This window comes from Mchenga conophoros, linkage group LG5, assembly GCF_057382185.1.
Source record: "Mchenga conophoros isolate Kocher_MC1m ecotype Shallow Benthic linkage group LG5, M_conophoros_male_GT1.1, whole genome shotgun sequence".
In the NCBI taxonomy this organism is placed as follows: domain Eukaryota; kingdom Metazoa; phylum Chordata; class Actinopteri; order Cichliformes; family Cichlidae; genus Mchenga; species Mchenga conophoros.
Window position 1 is genome coordinate 11,079,649 of NC_140530.1, and position 16,484 is coordinate 11,096,132.

Here is a 16,484-nt window from a genome sequence, read left to right on the forward strand (position 1 = left end):
GGTGTCAGCAGCAGGTGGTTCAGGCCTATCCAGCAGCTGCTCCATCAGAGGGGCATCAGGGAGGTTGGAGGCTGGGTCAGTATCTCAGTTGGAGATGTTCCCTGAGCATCTCCAAAACAAAGGTTTTGTGGTGTAGTGCCGTACATCACCCTACTGGGGGAGACTGCTGCTGTTGGGGTGTGATACTAGCAGTGGGTGGTAGTGTCAAAGAAACAAACGAATGACTGTCAGGTCAGGAACAAAGATTTCCTGGCAAAATGTTGTATTATAACAAGACAATGAACATTAGCTTTGTGACTTTTTCAGTGGATCAGTGTATACAGCAAAGCACTGTAAACTGTCCTGCAAACAGTCTGGCAAGGCACATAAGTGCGTCTTTAGATGCAAGTCACCAACGTATGTACACCCCTTGGTGACTATTCCTCTTCAAATTAGAGATGACTTTGTAAACAGAGAGGCTCTTCCTCTGTGGGCTGACAGTACCTGCTGCCTGGCCTGATCCAGCTCCATTAAAGAGGCCAACAGGCTATTAACCCCTGCGTCAATACCGCACAGGTTCAGCCTCGCCTACAAACCCATTTCAGCAGCGCTCATAAACACTGGCCTTATTATAGTATCTCCGGGCCAAAGCAGGCTGCCCTGCATGACCCCCATAACAAAAGAGTCTTAAAGGCAGCATTAGCTTGGGTGGGCCAAGGGCACAAACACACATGAACTGGTGATGTGAGGAAATGTAAACTAATGAACTGTTGCTGCATGTTACATTGGAAAGTTTCTTTCCTCAAGGGAGGGCAAAAAAAAAAAAAATCTCTTTCATTTGAGAATAAAAGTAGTTATGGGCTAGTGGGTTTGTGCATCCTAATGGATGATAAAGTGCGGCGACTGAATCACACTGTGCCACATCAGTTCATTCAAATCACATTTTTATGTCCCTCCTGGGAGGGAGTTTTATTCATAAGCTCAAAGCTTAATCAACATTATGCAAGGAGGCGTTGAAAAGGAAAAAATTGATTAACTGACTTTTACTATTGCATTTGTCTCACAGCATGAATACAGTCGGATTATGAATGCGACTTTGAATTCATTTGGCTGCAAAGTAACGTCAAAGTTAGAAATTTCACATCCCTCTTATTCATGTGGCTATAGGGGTCTTACCTTAATAAAGAATTTCATAGGCTTCAAATTCTTGTAAGTAATGGGGGCTAGGGGACCTTTTATCAGCCTCTAACCATCATTAAAACTGAGCCCCTCTACAAGCGTAAACAAGCGCAGACTTTTTAGACAGGAGGCTTATCATAAATGTGCAAGAGGAACACCCTGCTGAGAGGCACTATGAGATCAGTCAAATCCCATCTTGGAATCTGACAAAACTACCCACAGCTACATAACAGTGAAGCATTCAAGAGCATGCGTGCACGCGCGCAAAACTTGTTTTCAATTTATTATGTAATCTCACCCTGGGGTGAAAGAAGGATGACAAGAGTTGGTGTAAGAAATTAATAACAGCCCTCTTTAATAAATGTCATGGAAGGAAACAGTGATGTCACTTCTCTGCTCTTCCCTCAAGCAGGCTCAGGGTGTTTACCCAACACCCTCAGGTGCAGCGACTGAGACGTCGCTAGGCAACCGCGCCATCACTGTTGTTGCTCTGCCTCTGGCACTCAAGTGGGAGCTTATGTGGACTTAACTCTGAAAGAGCAGCAGTGTTGAGGAGTGGAAGGGGGATTACATGGAAAAATATTGGATTGGGCTGAGGCACAAGGGGCAAGGCCTTACCTGAATCACCACCGCCACCAGACAGAGGGACTGTCACGCCACACTGGTTCTGTACTCGTGGCCAAAAGCTTGCTTTTTTTTTTTTCTTCACGTCTGTGCTTTCTCGCAGCAGCGCCATGCTTTTATATTATTAACAGCAGACTGCATCTCCTTCTGATGCCAAATGTTATGCAAAACACCAAGTGAACGGCAGTCTTAACTGGAGGTCTGTATTGCGGGTGTAAACATATGAACACATGAACTCTAAACTCACCCAAATGTAACCAGGATTTTAAGTATTAAGAGGAACACAGCCTAGCAATGAGAAGAAATGAGCTATTGCCATCTAGTGGCTTCCAGATCAACTTTCATTAGAAAAAAAAAAGAAACTATGGTTCATAACCACTGATGGATCCAAATATTATTGTTCCCGTTTGGTCGGCACAGATACGAAAGCTGCTCCTAATCAATGTAACATCAGGCTACTGTCCCAGTGGCAGAATGGCCTAATTACTTCCAGCCTATGGTTTATAGTGAATGTAGCAGCTGATGTGGCAGCTGTTGCCAGTGCACTGTGTGGGCTGATAATGGAGACTGACTCGAACAAGACAGCTCCACAAAGAAGCGGACAGACTGGTAGCAGACTGCGTGCATGATTTCATTTTTGGGTTAAGAGCTGAGTGTTTTGCTCCTGGGAGTTTTGCTTAATAGATGGTTGTATAGCCCCGTGGGGACACACAGAGTGTGGTACATGTGGCTTTACAGATGTTAGAGGATTAAGTAGAATTATCTGTGAACAGGTAGAGTAAGAAGGAATTAAAGGCATTTAGCTCAGAAATATCACTACCAAACCCTGTGTATAGCCAGTTCCAATAATGCAATGCTGCCCCCTAGTGCCCTACAAAAAAAAGTACATAAGAAAATTATGATTTATGACTCTCAGAAATCACTTTAAAGACGCAACCACATCGATTACTGTAAAATCATTATTTATTCAAACTTTTTAATAGAGAAAATGTGATTTTCTTACTGCTGTATGCATAAATTCTCAATTCTATACAAAACCATGTGTAAAACTAGGTGTACCATTTACAAATATACAGGAAGAAACTCCAGTTTTTGAAGTCATTGATACCAAAATCCTAAGGGGCTGTCCAGTAGCACACCAAAATAAAAGCAGGTAAAGAAATGATTGGAGAACACTGTCAGTCACCATTAGAAGAGTAAAAATGTGTTGGTGGGCAACTACAAAAATAGAGTTTCAGGTAGATGTATGTTTGGTATAGCAATACAGGTTAAAAGCCTTCAGAAATCTACGTTTTAGAAATCAATACATATAGAACTAATTTTAAAAGTAACATTTGCAGATTCAAAACAAGAAAAAGAAAACAAAGAGCACCCCTGGCCTTCACACACTGAAAGCTATACACTAATTTTTAACATGTCCTAAATGCACATTTTGTTTGGAATTTAAGCTACATGAAGCAAATGAGGTGTGACATGAAATTAAATAAATAACTAGACATTAATTTAACCATGAGTTTAGTAAATAAATACAGTGGAGGGAAAAAAAATCAAGTAAAGTTGACAGATATTGAGTGAGCTACGGCTTCATTAGTAACACCGGGGCTTGATTGCTTAGGGATGGCTGTATGGCTTATACATAGGAAGGCAACTCAGTAGGTTACACAGTTTGGAGTTCAAACTAATTCTGCAGAAACCAACACATAAAAATCAATCATCAATAAAATTTCTTGGTGTGTCTAATAAAACAAATGATTTCATTGCTTTCAAGCCTAATATGCATACAAACGTTTAGAAAATAAACTGTACTATGTTACAGTGCATAATTGTACAATATTTCATTTACTCATACAAAAAAAACTTCTTCTTAAAACATATTCTTTTTTTTGCACCATCATGACAAAAGATTAAATAAAAAGGGTCTCGGTCAGTGACTGCTCTGAAAGGAAATAGGCATTATATGAGGAGGGAGGTAGAGAGGCCATCCAATATGGCTACTATTGTATTTCAGGTAATCAGGTGTATCTGATAAACCTTATAATGTGCCAGGTCGCCTTTTCTCCTCCTCTTCACATACAAGAGTCTCTTATGCTCCCTCTCTGTGGTGGGAGCTGTTGGTCTCTCCATACACTTCATTGTCTCCTGCCCGCCCCCTCCTCCTCCTCACCTCTCCTCTTTGACATCAAGCCTATTTGAGAAAGCCCTTGTAGAGGAAATGGGAGCGACTGGTAAATCTCTCATTCTCCAAACAGAAGAGCAGGTCCCTGAGATTGACGCGCGTGATGCGCTGCCGTGTGGGTCTGGAGCCTGATGAAGCAGGCCCACCAGACAGAGAGGGACCTGTTCCCGATCCCTGCAAGATAAGGGAGAGGGGCATAAGAAAGGGAGCGTGTGACATCTGTTACTGGCGGCAGCAGAGTTTAATGACTGAATGGGTTTGCACGTGTTCACATTTATCTGGATATTTTTTAAGCTTTTCTCAGTTAAATAATAATGTTAACCAATATAATATAAGCAGATTAAACAAAGGAGAGAAGTTTATTGCAAGATTCTGAAATTAACCAGAAGAAATAGACTTTTTTTAAACTTTTTGACTGAAAAAAAAAAAAGGTGTAATCGTGTACTGTAAGGCACTGACAATATAAGAGAGATCAAAGTAAACAGACACAAAGTAAAGAAATGATGATAGGATAAACCACTTTCTCAAGGACTGAGATGTTGGCACTTAGTTAAAATTTTAGAACTTTTTCCCTCAATTAGATCAGGCTGGAAGGTTTTAGAGAAAAACCCTGTGTGCAGGAAGCATAAGGAAGCACTAGTCACAGTGTGAGAAACAACAGTGGCTGTTCCATTGTCTTAAATGAATTTATCTAGTGACCTGTTTACATGTGATCTATCAGTTGACATTGTGCATGAGTGTAATGCTCTGGCTGATTTAATGACAGGTCTTATTCTGTTACTTTCTCAGCAGTGCTCAGATAACTGCTAGCAGGTTTTTGTCAGGCTAGAGTGGACTCTCAGTGACAGCCTGTCACCAAATTAACTTTGTCTGGCTCTAGCGATCTCCGGGGAGAAAAATGGACAGTTATTGCCAATGTTAGCCATTTCTTTATGACAAATATATTATGCAGAAAAAAAAAATCAGGAGAAGCAAATCTTCTTAATGCACCCAGTGGAATCTGAACACAAGGTAATACGCTATCCATCTGGCACCAGCTATGACATATCCAACCTTTCTACATAACGTCTGTGCCATTGAGTCGTGCGGTCCTCTGTTCTCTTTTTGTTCAAGCACCGTAGCAAATACTGCCCTCCACAAGGAAGTAAACCAAAGTTCTACATAAACTCAAGATGTCACGGTCTGTTATTAAGGAGGCTGTCAGATAAACATCCACGACGACTTTCTGACAGGTATTTATACACACATTAATAAATTTATGCACACATTTATACACACATAGTTTAATTTATAACTATTCATCACATTTACAAGTCTGCCCACTGGCCACTTCATTAAGTACACCTGTTCAACTACTTGCTAACACAACTATTAAATCAGCCAATCATGTGGCAGTAACGCAGTGCGTTAGGAAAGTGGACGTGGTCAAAATGACCTGCTCAGATTCAAACTGAGAATCTGAGTGGGGATGAAATGCGACTGAATTGACTTTGAACTCTGACAGACAGGCTGCTGCTCTGAGTATTTCAGAAACTGATCTTCTGGAATTTTCCAAAACAACCATCTCTGGGGTTTCTACCAGGCAGTCCTCTGGACAAAAATTGTTGCTGCCAGAGAAGAATAGCCACACTGCTTTGAGCTTATAGGAAGGCAACAGTAACTTAAATAAGTACAAGTTACAATCAAGGTATGTAGACAATCATCTCTGAAAGCACAATATACTGAACCTCGATCTAGATGGGCTGCAGCAGCGGAAGCGCACACGGGTGCCACGCCTGTTAGTTAAGAACAGGAAACTGAGGCTACAGTTCACCCAGCCTCACCAAAACTGGACAACAAAAAATTGAAAAGATATCATTCAAATAGTAGGGTCGGAATTTGGTACGAACAACAGGAAAGCATGGATCCATCCAGCTTTCTAGCAACAATTCAGACTGCTGGTGGTGAAATGGAGTGGGGATATTTTCTTGGAACACTTAGGGCCCCAACTGACCATCATTTAAACACCACGTCCTCCCCTTTACAATCACTGTATACTAGGGTCGTGACTGGTGATGGCTCTCTAATCAATCAATGATCTAATTTCCCAACTCATGCAATAAATTAATGTCATTTTTAATATCATTATTCTGAGATTGATAATAAATTAAATCTACCAAGCCACAGTTTGATCTTGCACCCCCAGATATAACCAACGCATGTGCACAGATGCACGCACACACGTCTGGACTTCTGCACAGACACTGGTCTCTTTCCCCCCACACCGGGCATGTTGTCAGGTTGAACGGGAAGATACAGTAGAACTGTACATGTGATTGAACGTGAACTTCACATCCCAGATGTGCTCACAAACCTGCACTAACTATGTGATGCTATCCTGTCATTATGGCCCAAAACCTTTGAGAAATGTTTTCAACACCTTGCTAAATCTGTGCAAATGAAAAAGACAAAAGAGATTTTCTTGTTTTATGTCACCTCGGCTGAAGCAGAAGAGGACGGTGATTCCAGATTCCTCTTCTTCTTCCTGGGGCCAATGGCTGCCAGAGCTGTCAGGTTGGCCTCCCTTTGCCTCATTTGAGCCAACTCCTGCTGTTGCATCTATACAACACAAACACACACACGCAAATTCATCATACACTACATAAATATAGGGAAACAAACTTTGTGGACAGTCGTCTTTTTATTGTACCTCTTTTGCCTTCTGCTTGAGACGCAGCTGTTCTGGATCCTCTTGCCGAGCTCGAGACTGCAGAAACACAAGAAAGATGCAACAAATTAAACAAAGAAAAAAAAACTAACTAAGAACGCATTGCACGCAGGGAAAAACAACAACAACAAAAAAAACACCTAAGACCACGTGGTGCAAGCACTGAGATCCATTCAACATCAATGTAAGCCTGTAGACAAAATATACTGATATCTGTCAGCGATGCTGTACCTTAGCTGCCTTCAGGAGGATCTCTCTCTCCTGCTCCTCTTTTCGTTGTTTCTCTAACTGGTCCAACTGCTCGAAGAATTTCAGCTGAGTACGAACATCGCTGCTCTGCTCATGGTTGTTATCCTCCTGCCAAGTGAAAGAGGTGTTAAGATTTTATATTAAATAGGCTGTGTTCCAACTCATTTACTGCAAGACATACCTATCATTTGGACATTAAAACCAAATGGAAAAACATTTTGCGGCTACAAACCTTGAAAGTGATGTTTTTCTGCTGGGCTACTTGGGAGACTTTTTCAAGTAGGTTCTGAAGATGCTGTTGAGCAGCGTGCGAGACGTAGTTCACCACCTCAGGACCGAGTTCTGTTACACCATACCTCCTACCTGGAGCAGAAAAACCACAACAGTGTTATGAGGCTCATAAAACAACAAACGTCGTATTGGATTTTGCAGGCATCTGAGTGCTAAACCACGTGACTTTATCTTGTCTTCCATTTTGGACGTTGATAGTTACAGTGTAGGATAAAGTGAATAAGGCCGCAGTAACACCCACAGTGGTGGGTGACCATCTGGTAGCCATCCATTGTGAGGGAAAAAGACGGGATGAAAGTTGTTGCTCGAGGTTGATTGTACCTGGGAAATCTAGTGCTAAAGCCCCTAGAGACCATTCAATGACTCCTGACAATGATTCGCTCAACAGAAAGCGCTTTGAGTGTTCTGGTAGAATAGAAAAGCTCTATATAAGAACCGGACCATTCACCATTTACCTCACAAGATGGCAAAAACCTTGCAGTTACTTTGGTCACTAGCAGACTTCCACGCAACACTTTCCAGCTACTTTCCGAGCTACAGTATAACTGTGGAAAGTAACTGGAAATGTTGGCTCCAACACAAAGGCAAACCTTTTACTTTGAAGGAGAACATTGTCTAGTCTGCTTGACTAGTACTTAGAAAGTATTTGCAGACAAGTCGGCAAACTTCAGGCATTTTTGGCGTTCTAGTAGCTTATCATAAGAAAGATTTTAGTGCAGCACCCTGCTTGTGACCATTGTCAACCTTCCAGGAAATACTTGCAAACCACTCAGGGAATGCACATTTTTCGTTTGCAAATGGCACTTGTATTACATCCAATGTGGTGGACAGCTCAAAGAATGTCAGCATCACTTGAGAAACCTGTAGTGTCTCACCGATCTCAAGCATTTTCCTCTGCAGTACGGCACAGGAGAGAAACGCTTCGTCCTTACAGGAATGCGTCACCGCTCCCACTGTAATGGAATTGGTGGCGAGGATATTGGCGCTCTCTTCTGACAGGTTCACTCCGGCCATGGAGGCTACGTCATTGATGTCATCATCATCTCTGTCAATAGACAGCAAGTAAAAAAATTCATCATGAAATTCATTCATGAAATATGGCGCACAATACTAAGACTTCAAAACTATCAATTCAATTTTTAATCCCGTTTAGAGCCAGCTAGAGTTTTTGAAGCAATGAAAAGATGCATTGACATTTACTTAAGCCTTTAATTATTACTTAACTATAGTTGCTGGTTTTCATCTTTCATGTAAACCTTTTGTTGATAACAAACAAAACTAGAAGGACTCATTTAAATGTCACTTACTTGAAAGTACCACCCGCCTCTTTGAGCTTGTTTTTTTGAGCTGGGGTCAAGGCTGCAACAAGGACTTGTTTAGAACCAGGCGGCCCCTCTGGCCTCAGGGGAACTAGCAGGAACAAAACAGATTAAGTACATTGACTCACAAAAAAACAAATACTGCGAATCACCCAATAAAAGGTGCACATGCACAAATACACACATTCAGAAGTGTTGTTAGACTGACATCCTCACCTGGTTGTAGCTCCTTAAGGTGGACCTGCTGCTGTCCCAGCACGATGTGACTAGGGGCCTGATTCCTGAGAGTCATCACGGGGGTTGTCGGAAAGGTTACCTGAGGTCTCAGAAGTGCTCTTTGCTGCTGAGGCTGGAGAACCTGAAAGGGTAAAAGTTGAAAAGTATTATATTGTACGCTGTATTATTGTTATTAAGTAAATAGTGAAACTCCTTCAGAACTTCTTGCCATCTCATTTTTATTTCACACATCTGTTAGATAAAGCCTAATGTAGCAGTGGTGACTGACTGGACTTTTTTAAGACATTTCTTGAAGACGTTTAACCTCTCATCTGAGAAGTTTCTTTAGTTTCATGAGAGGAAAAACGTCTTCAAGAAATGTCTTAAAGAAGTCCAGTCGCTTTTCTTTCCAAGCTTCTTAGGTTACCATGACCTGGATGACTGAGAACCTTCACAGACATATTGAATATTTTGTAGTGTAGAATTTCTGAAACCGTTCTAGATGAGACTTCTACATTACTCTGCTGCTAGTCTGAGTAAACTATGCAGAATTCTCTCAGATTTACTGGGTGGCTTCTCCCACCTTTCTGCCCAGTTCATTCATTGGTGCACTACAACATCAATAACCAAATAGCCATTAAATATGATGTGTGCAAGTCAGCAGTGATCAGATGCTTGGAGACTTTTTTAGCCTTTATCTTCACCATGCTTGGCAATGCTTTGGTCCTTTATTCCTTAAACAACTCTTTTCTTTTGGTGAACACAGTGATACTAAACAGCTAAATGAGGTCTTCTCCCGATTTAAATAGGTGGAATGCCAGATTTTAAGATCGTCTGCTAATTAGCACCTCATCTAATAAGTATCAATATTACTTCAAAGACTTTTTGGAGCAGAATAAGCAAGAATTCAGAAGTCAAGAAAACATCATTTCTGTGTGTAGAGGTTTCAGTTTCAATGCTCTACAGAAAGAACGCAGCATTTATTCAGTGAGGTGTAACGTCAATTAAACATCTTGTAACATCTAACTGGAACAAGAGCTACCTGAGTCAACATCTAAATGAATTTTACTTACCAGTGAGGGCATTTGTCCTGGTTTGTTAATGCCTGGCTGGAGCAGGGGCCTACTGACTGGTGTAGGAAGGCGAGGGGCTGGGCTACCGAGGACCACTGTAGTAGGAGTGGTAGAGGTGGAGGAGACTGAACCTGAGGCTGGCTGGGCGAGCTGACTCTGCTGGATGAAAGCTGCTGAGTCTGGGGTGAGCTGCCTCAAAGCTGGGAGGCTTCTCTAAAAAATGAAGACAGTTGGACAAATATTACCCTTACAATACCCTTATGTACAAACTTAAAGGAAATGCACACACAAAGCCTCGCATTTTAATGGTCACTGTAAAAAGATGCAATAATTATACTTACCTTGAGGAAAGGCACAAGATAAGGTTGGGGTGAGGAGTTGAGCTCTTTGTACAATCTGCTGGTGAACTCTTCAGCTTCCAGTTTGCCCTCCTAATAAAACACAATAACATAATGACAGCTGAATGTGGGTGACTGTACCGTCTGTGCGTCCAATCTAAAACACAATCCAGGAGTTTTTACACAAAAAATACATTCAGAATCACTTCCAAAAGGTCTCTCTTTCTCTTTTTTGAGTTGTATACATAGGTGGTATGTATGTGTTTGATGTGCACCCACATCAAACCCATCCTATCCCCTCCTGCCTGCCTGCTTCTCTTAGAAAATGAATCTCATACTAGTGGGTGTTTCTCTCTATTTAAAAAGCTTATGATGCATTTTGTAATGATATCAGTGTGGAGAGAGCCTCAGGTTTACTCACTAGCAGATCCTTGACCAGCTCCCTAACAGTGGCTGCAGTTTCTGTGGATTGCTTTCCACTGGATGCCAGCTTGATCAGTGTGGAGAGGAAGTTCTTGCATTTTTTCACATTCTCAATTGTCTCCTGCCAAAAAGGAAACAGAAAAACCCAGTTAAACCCAATTTAAAAAAAACAACAACATTCTGTTATACACCACAGTAACTTTAAAAAAAAATTTAAAAATACACTACAATAATGTGCAAGTCGTCTTTTCTTTAGTCCTCATTTCTTTACATTTTGCCAGGAAAATGTGTGCTGTGATTTATTAAAATGTGGAAATTCAATATTTGGAATGACCGCCTTTTATTCTTCAACACAGCCTGAACTCTAAGGTAAGCTTTCTTGTCAACTCTTAAGTAGTCTTCAGGAATAGTTCTCCGCTTCTTTGAATGTTGGCTTTTTGTTCTGTTCTGTAGAGATGATCCCACACTGCTTTAATAATGTAAACCTCCAAGCTCTGGAGAGGCCATGACTGATGGTTCCAAGTGTTCCTCTATCCAGGTATACTCTGGGATTATTATCACGCCGAGTATATATTGATGACAAATTAAACCTAAAATTTTGATTCATGACTCCATAAAACCTCACAAATTTGACATACACTAAATTGCCAAAGGTCTTCACATGCATATGAACCAGAATGATATCCCATTCCTAATCTATAGAGTTTAATATGCAGCTATAGCAGCTTTAACTCTTCAGAGAAGACTTTCCACAAAGTTTAGGAGAATTATGGACATTTTTGACTTTTTTCCAAAAGTGGATTTGTGAGGTCATTAATGTTGGACAAGAAGTCCTGGCTCAGTCTCTGTTCTAATTCATCCCAAAGGTGTTCTGTTAGGTTGAGGTCAGGACTCTGTGCAGGGCAGTCAAGTTTGTCCACACCAAACTCACTCATCCATGTCTTTATGGACCTTGCTTTGTACACTGATGCGCAGTCATTTTGAAACTGTTCCCACAAAGTTGAGAGCATGGCTTAGTGCTGCCACTCTTTTGTCCTCCACTTGTCCAGTTTCCAGACGTTTTTTTAGGGCACACTACACCGTATGTCTGGTTTTTAAGTTCAGGTAAGCTGTAAGCTACCGTTCTGGGAATCACCTTGTTGCTGTTAAAGTACTATTTTATGCCTGTCAAACTTTTCTGATCTTTGACATTTTTTCTAGAGTCAACTAAAAGAACTGGGAAGAAATGATGTATTTCCGTGGCAAGCTGCTAGTAAAAAAATGCCCAAATATACAATTTAAAATCAGTTCTTTGTCAGGTTGTGTGTTATGTATAGACAAAACACTGGTTCATCCATTGAGTTAGGTGCTTTTTAAAAATCCTTGAATGGTTTATAAATCAGTGTTAAGTGGCTTAAAAAAAGAAGAAGAAAACATTTCCCTCTTAAAATGATTAAGTCCAAGGACTGGAATGAGTGAAAAGCAGACAATGTCCAAAGAAAAACTTTGAAAGACCCTCAGAAAGCCTCAAGAACTATTGCTGAAGACCACTTGAAAAATGACAAGAAAATCTGGCGCCTTGTAAGCAAAAGATAAAGAAATGAGGGATGACTCAAGACCTTTGCAGTAATTATATGTCTAATAGAGTAAATGCATCACATGAAGTATTATAAACTCTACAATACACAGCAAAGCACAGTCATCCAACTCCATTCGATCTATTGCAATTGACACAACTCACTTTACTGAATGCTACTGAGGTAACTGTGGTCCCAGCTGTTTGGCTCACTGTCCTAGAGGTCATTCCGGGTACTGCTGCCCCAACTGAGCTCTGAAAAAGGATAAAGTTATGTCATTTGGATTGCTGAACTGTTTCAAAGACAGCTATTTGCATCATTAGAGAACAGTATGAGATTTAAAGCCATTTCACAGTTGCTCAAGTAAATCATTCAATCTTCAGGTTTATATAAGGAAACAGGTGCACTTCTCTTGCAGCGTCTCAGCTGGGCGCTCTTCCTTAAAAGAATAATTTCAGTTTGCTGCTTCACTAAGATATTACTGAAAGTCTGGACACCAATAACCATTGTTCTTTTTTTGTCGTTCATTACTAGTTTAGAATTTGCAGAGATATTTCTGCGTGTGTTAACACATAACTTCCCAGGTCGAACAAGGTCCACAAGTGCCAGATTTCCCAATGCCATGCATGACTAACTCAGTGTGATAACTGGTTATAACTGGTGAGCAACCTCACTGTACATCATCCCACATAGATGGAAGCGAAACGACAAAGCTGAAGGTAAAATGACAGTAATCCTAGTACAGAAGTCATTTCTCTTAAACTTAATAAAGTGAGTAATAAGCAAATGTCACATTTGTAGATTCGTGTTTGCCAGTGAAACAGCTGTAATCATTAAAATAAGAAAAAAAGACTTCACACTCTGACTCAAATGCACTTAAGAGAAATGACTTGATATTTTTCCCTCTTTTTTCTCTATTAAAGCTCAACGTGACCACTGAAAAACAGTCCTGCAGTAGCATTTGTATAACAGTCCATGAAAGTAAACATTAAGCCAAACTACTAGAATTGTGCTTTCTAACTGCTTTTACACCCAATATAATATTGACTTAATAGCAGTCATTCTGGCATAAAGTAGCAATTAAGTAAACTAAATCTTGCATATAGACATCTAAAAGTAAAATCCATAACATAAATTGTTCGCATTTTGTATAAACACAATAACTTCTAATTAAAAAGCAATTGGGGGGTTTAAAAGCATTCCCTATACACAACAAACAGACGATTCTCAAAACACTGTAACTTAAGTAGGTTTCCATTGTATGGCCTATGTGCCTGAAAATATCATGCTCTGAATATTATTTCGTGTCTCTAGCTCACACGCTATTACAAAGAAAATACTGCAAAGCAGTCACATCAGAAATCAAATATGTTTTGCTGCCAACCGACCTGAAGGATAGGTGGTCTGTGAAGAGTAGTGGTTGCAGTCAGTGATGCAGGAGCTGGACCGCCTGGTCGGATGATGGTGCTGGGTGTCACTTGTCTGCTGATAACAGTGTTTCCAGGAGCCTAAGTGGCAAAAAGCAAAAGTTGACGAGCAACATCCAAGTCTATAAAAAGTTAAAATGCATGAATCTTGCAGCTTTACAAGGCTTAAGACCAATAATAAGATCCACAATGCTGCTCCCCATGTACTGCAAGTTATGCAATCCAATAGTCTGCTCAACAGGTGTTTTCATCAACTGTGTGCAGGCTGAACGTGGCCTGAGTCACTAATATGAAGTGAAAGATAATTGTTGTGAAAATGATGTTCTTACCTGGCCTGGAGGCACATTCGTTGGTGTAGTGGCCCGAGGTGCCAGGTCTCCCTGCGCCTGGGCTTGCATCTGGGCCAAAGCCTGCTGAGGAATCATCAGCAGCTGCCCACTGTCACTCCGTACAAGCACCATTCCTGACACCCGTCAAAAAAAGAGAAAAAAGAAAACAGAAAATAACATACTATAAACATCAACATAATAACAGTAACCAGCAAATAACAAATGAGCAAATTAGTGTGACTTAAAGACTTCAGTGTGCTTCTCGTAGTAAGTCTGAGGGCACGCAAGTACTATATATACTGTCCTGGGATAACATTGTTGCAATCGTTCAGAAAGACAAAAAAGGAACTAAACTGGTGACTCAGTTAAGTGTGAAACAAATGCCTTATCAACTAACTCCACTCACCCGGTGGAAGCTGGATGTTATGGATACTGGGTTGCCCCGGTGTAGCCTGGGGTAGCCTTGGGGCCAGCATCTGAGGTGCCAGAGCTCGGATTCCGCCAGTAGCGGCAGCTGCCGCCGCAGAAGTCCGGGGAACGGTGACGGCGCCGGGAGTGACAGTAGGCTGCGGTGCCGACTCTGTTATTGTTGTGGGTGGCTCTGCCTTGATGATGTGCGTCCCCGCGCTGATGGCCACAGAGCTGGAAGGCTGGCCGTTGTTTAAAAGTGGAGTTTGCATGCCGATACCTGTCTGACTCGATGCACTGGCCGCCACAGAAGGGCTCGCGCTATTGTTTCCATTCAAAACTGCACCCGACCCAACGGTTTGCATAGGCGTCCTGACGAGTGTCACAGTGGGTCCCGTTGCTTGGCTCACAGGCTGAGCTGAAGCCACAACGCTCTGAGAGTTCATGAGCGGGGTCTGAATTACACTGTTTGAAGAGGGGGGCATTGTGACACCGGCCAGCCCTTTTGACAACACTGGTCCACTGTTGACAGCTGTGACAGATATCGCAGCGCTGCTGCTGCTACCAGTGCCACTTGTCACTATCGTCCCCCTGAGAGTGGCAGCGTTTCCTGAATTGTGAGAGTTCATAGTTTGGCTCCCATTGAAAGTCTGCGCCGAGTATGAGCCCACTTTCCCCTGATGATTAGGGAGAAAAGTTACGCCGCTACTAACGACAGGTGTTTTGCCAGGGTCGTGTCCCGTGTTGGAGTCCGTGCTGGCCGTCGATGCGTCCATAGCTGAACCATGGGGAGCTCGTTATGTAGAGACCCCCCGCACTTCAACTTGTTTAACAAGGCGCACAAACAATCTTGAATGCAATGGGGCAAGACTATGTCACAGTTGCTGCTTTTCTCTGTCAGCTCCGGCGATCGCTTTCCGTTTACAGTAGGAGAGACAAAGAGAAAAACAACATTAGTAGTTTACAGCGTACCTGCTTTAGCAATCGTCTTGACCAAGTCCCAGCTGGGCATTAGCTCGAGCTACCCCCTTGTCCCGGAACTATAGCCATGTAATTACCGGCAGCCTCGTCCCTAACCCAGTGGTTGTTGTGACACAAGAACGACAGTTGTGAGACTACAGAACGTGCAGAATGACAAACTACCGCTTTATTCACCCCTGTGAGTAACAAGAGCTCTTCCAGCGGGCCAGAGCCAACCGCCATCTTCACACTCTTGCGAGCTTGTGAAAAGTGAGGTACTTACCGACTGACGTGCGCTTGCGCGCAACAGCTAAAAGTCTCCGAGCAGGGACTTCTGAGAGCTGTGATTGGCTGCTCCACGTGTAAAAGGCGGTACCAATGGCTTCAGCTGTCATTCCAGGGGCTGCTCGAGACGGAACAACATCGTATCGGAGATAATCTGTTTTCGTCAAATGTTACACTGTCAGCGATGTGTTTACACTAACACGATAACTATTCGGCTGAAGAATTTCAATATGTGTCGTTTGGTAGAAGAATAATTGGGTTTGCGACAAGCTAACAAACCGAATTTAACAGGTTATTCGCGCTCGGTGCGCTGTGCAAGATGGCTGCAGTGTTATAGCCGAGTGAAGTTGCTGTTATGATGAGGCGTTTGAGGGCGCCCCACCCTGCTTTAGAGAGGAAATGTACAGTGCAGTCAGCCGGTCATGGGATTTAGAACTTCTTTTTTTTGTTTTTTTTAAGCGTACCGACTGCTATGAATGCCAGCGAAAGAGCAAAGTGTGTTTTGCTTTCATTTTTGTGTTGAAATAAAGATCCAGACGTGCAGCCGTTTTCCTTTCCAAAAATTATTCAGCAACTTTGGCAGCAAACTCACAATGACTCAAACATGATAATTATTTCCACGTTTCGTGGGGTTTTTTGTTTGTTTTGTTGTTGTTGTTTTTAAGGATTTAAGTTGCTCCAAAATTTAAAAGGGAGAATAATTTATAAAAAATAATATTTTTCCTTTTAATATTTTAATACAGTCTAAATGTTTTATTTTAAATTTTGTTCTGACCTCCAAAAGAAAAAAAAAATATTTTTAATTATTTGTAAGCAGCTGGAGTAATGTTATATAGTTTTATTTATATATTTTTCAGTTTGATAAATTACATGTCGTATACAATCACCATTATTAGGAACACCTTGCTTGTTCTGGGTTCGACCCTGTTTTTACCTTCAGAGTTG

General features: G+C 41.6%; 1 protein-coding gene across 3 annotated transcripts; it reads right to left on the reverse strand.

Annotated features, from left to right (window-relative positions):
• Window positions 1-2,742: 2,742 nt before the first annotated feature.
• taf4a (TAF4A RNA polymerase II, TATA box binding protein (TBP)-associated factor) lies at window positions 2,743-16,121 on the reverse strand. 3 transcript variants are annotated; one of them, XM_085273234.1, is made up of 16 exons: window positions 15,538-16,121; window positions 14,293-15,207; window positions 13,887-14,020; window positions 13,519-13,638; window positions 12,295-12,384; window positions 10,573-10,695; window positions 10,155-10,244; window positions 9,814-10,026; window positions 8,741-8,882; window positions 8,513-8,615; window positions 8,081-8,250; window positions 7,147-7,277; window positions 6,897-7,022; window positions 6,648-6,704; window positions 6,434-6,556; window positions 2,743-4,132 (listed from the first exon to the last, which is right to left on the reverse strand). In XM_085273234.1, exons 2-16 carry the CDS (start codon window positions 15,068-15,070, stop codon window positions 3,968-3,970), a joined length of 2,565 nt encoding a protein of 854 aa, XP_085129360.1. In that variant the 5' UTR covers window positions 15,071-15,207; window positions 15,538-16,121; the 3' UTR covers window positions 2,743-3,967. The 3 variants fall into 3 exon arrangements, with proteins under 3 accessions (XP_085129360.1, XP_085129359.1, XP_085129358.1); XM_085273233.1 differs by lacking the exon at window positions 15,538-16,121 and adding an exon at window positions 15,450-15,533; XM_085273232.1 differs by lacking the exon at window positions 15,538-16,121 and adding an exon at window positions 15,353-15,529.
• Between the last annotated feature and the right edge of the window lie 363 nt (window positions 16,122-16,484).

Excerpts from the sequence above, each read along its gene's own strand:
- taf4a (XM_085273234.1), bottom strand. The coding sequence starts at position 15,070 with ATGGACGCATCGACGGCCAGCACGGACTCCAACACGGGACACGACCCT. Across the intron at positions 12,385-13,518 it reads ACAGACCACCTATCCTTCAG|AGCTCAGTTGGGGCAGCAGT; the intron begins GTCGGTTGGCAG and ends ATCCTTTTTCAG. Across the intron at positions 4,133-6,433 it reads CCTCTTCTGCTTCAGCCGAG|GGATCGGGAACAGGTCCCTC; the intron begins GTGACATAAAAC and ends CTTATCTTGCAG.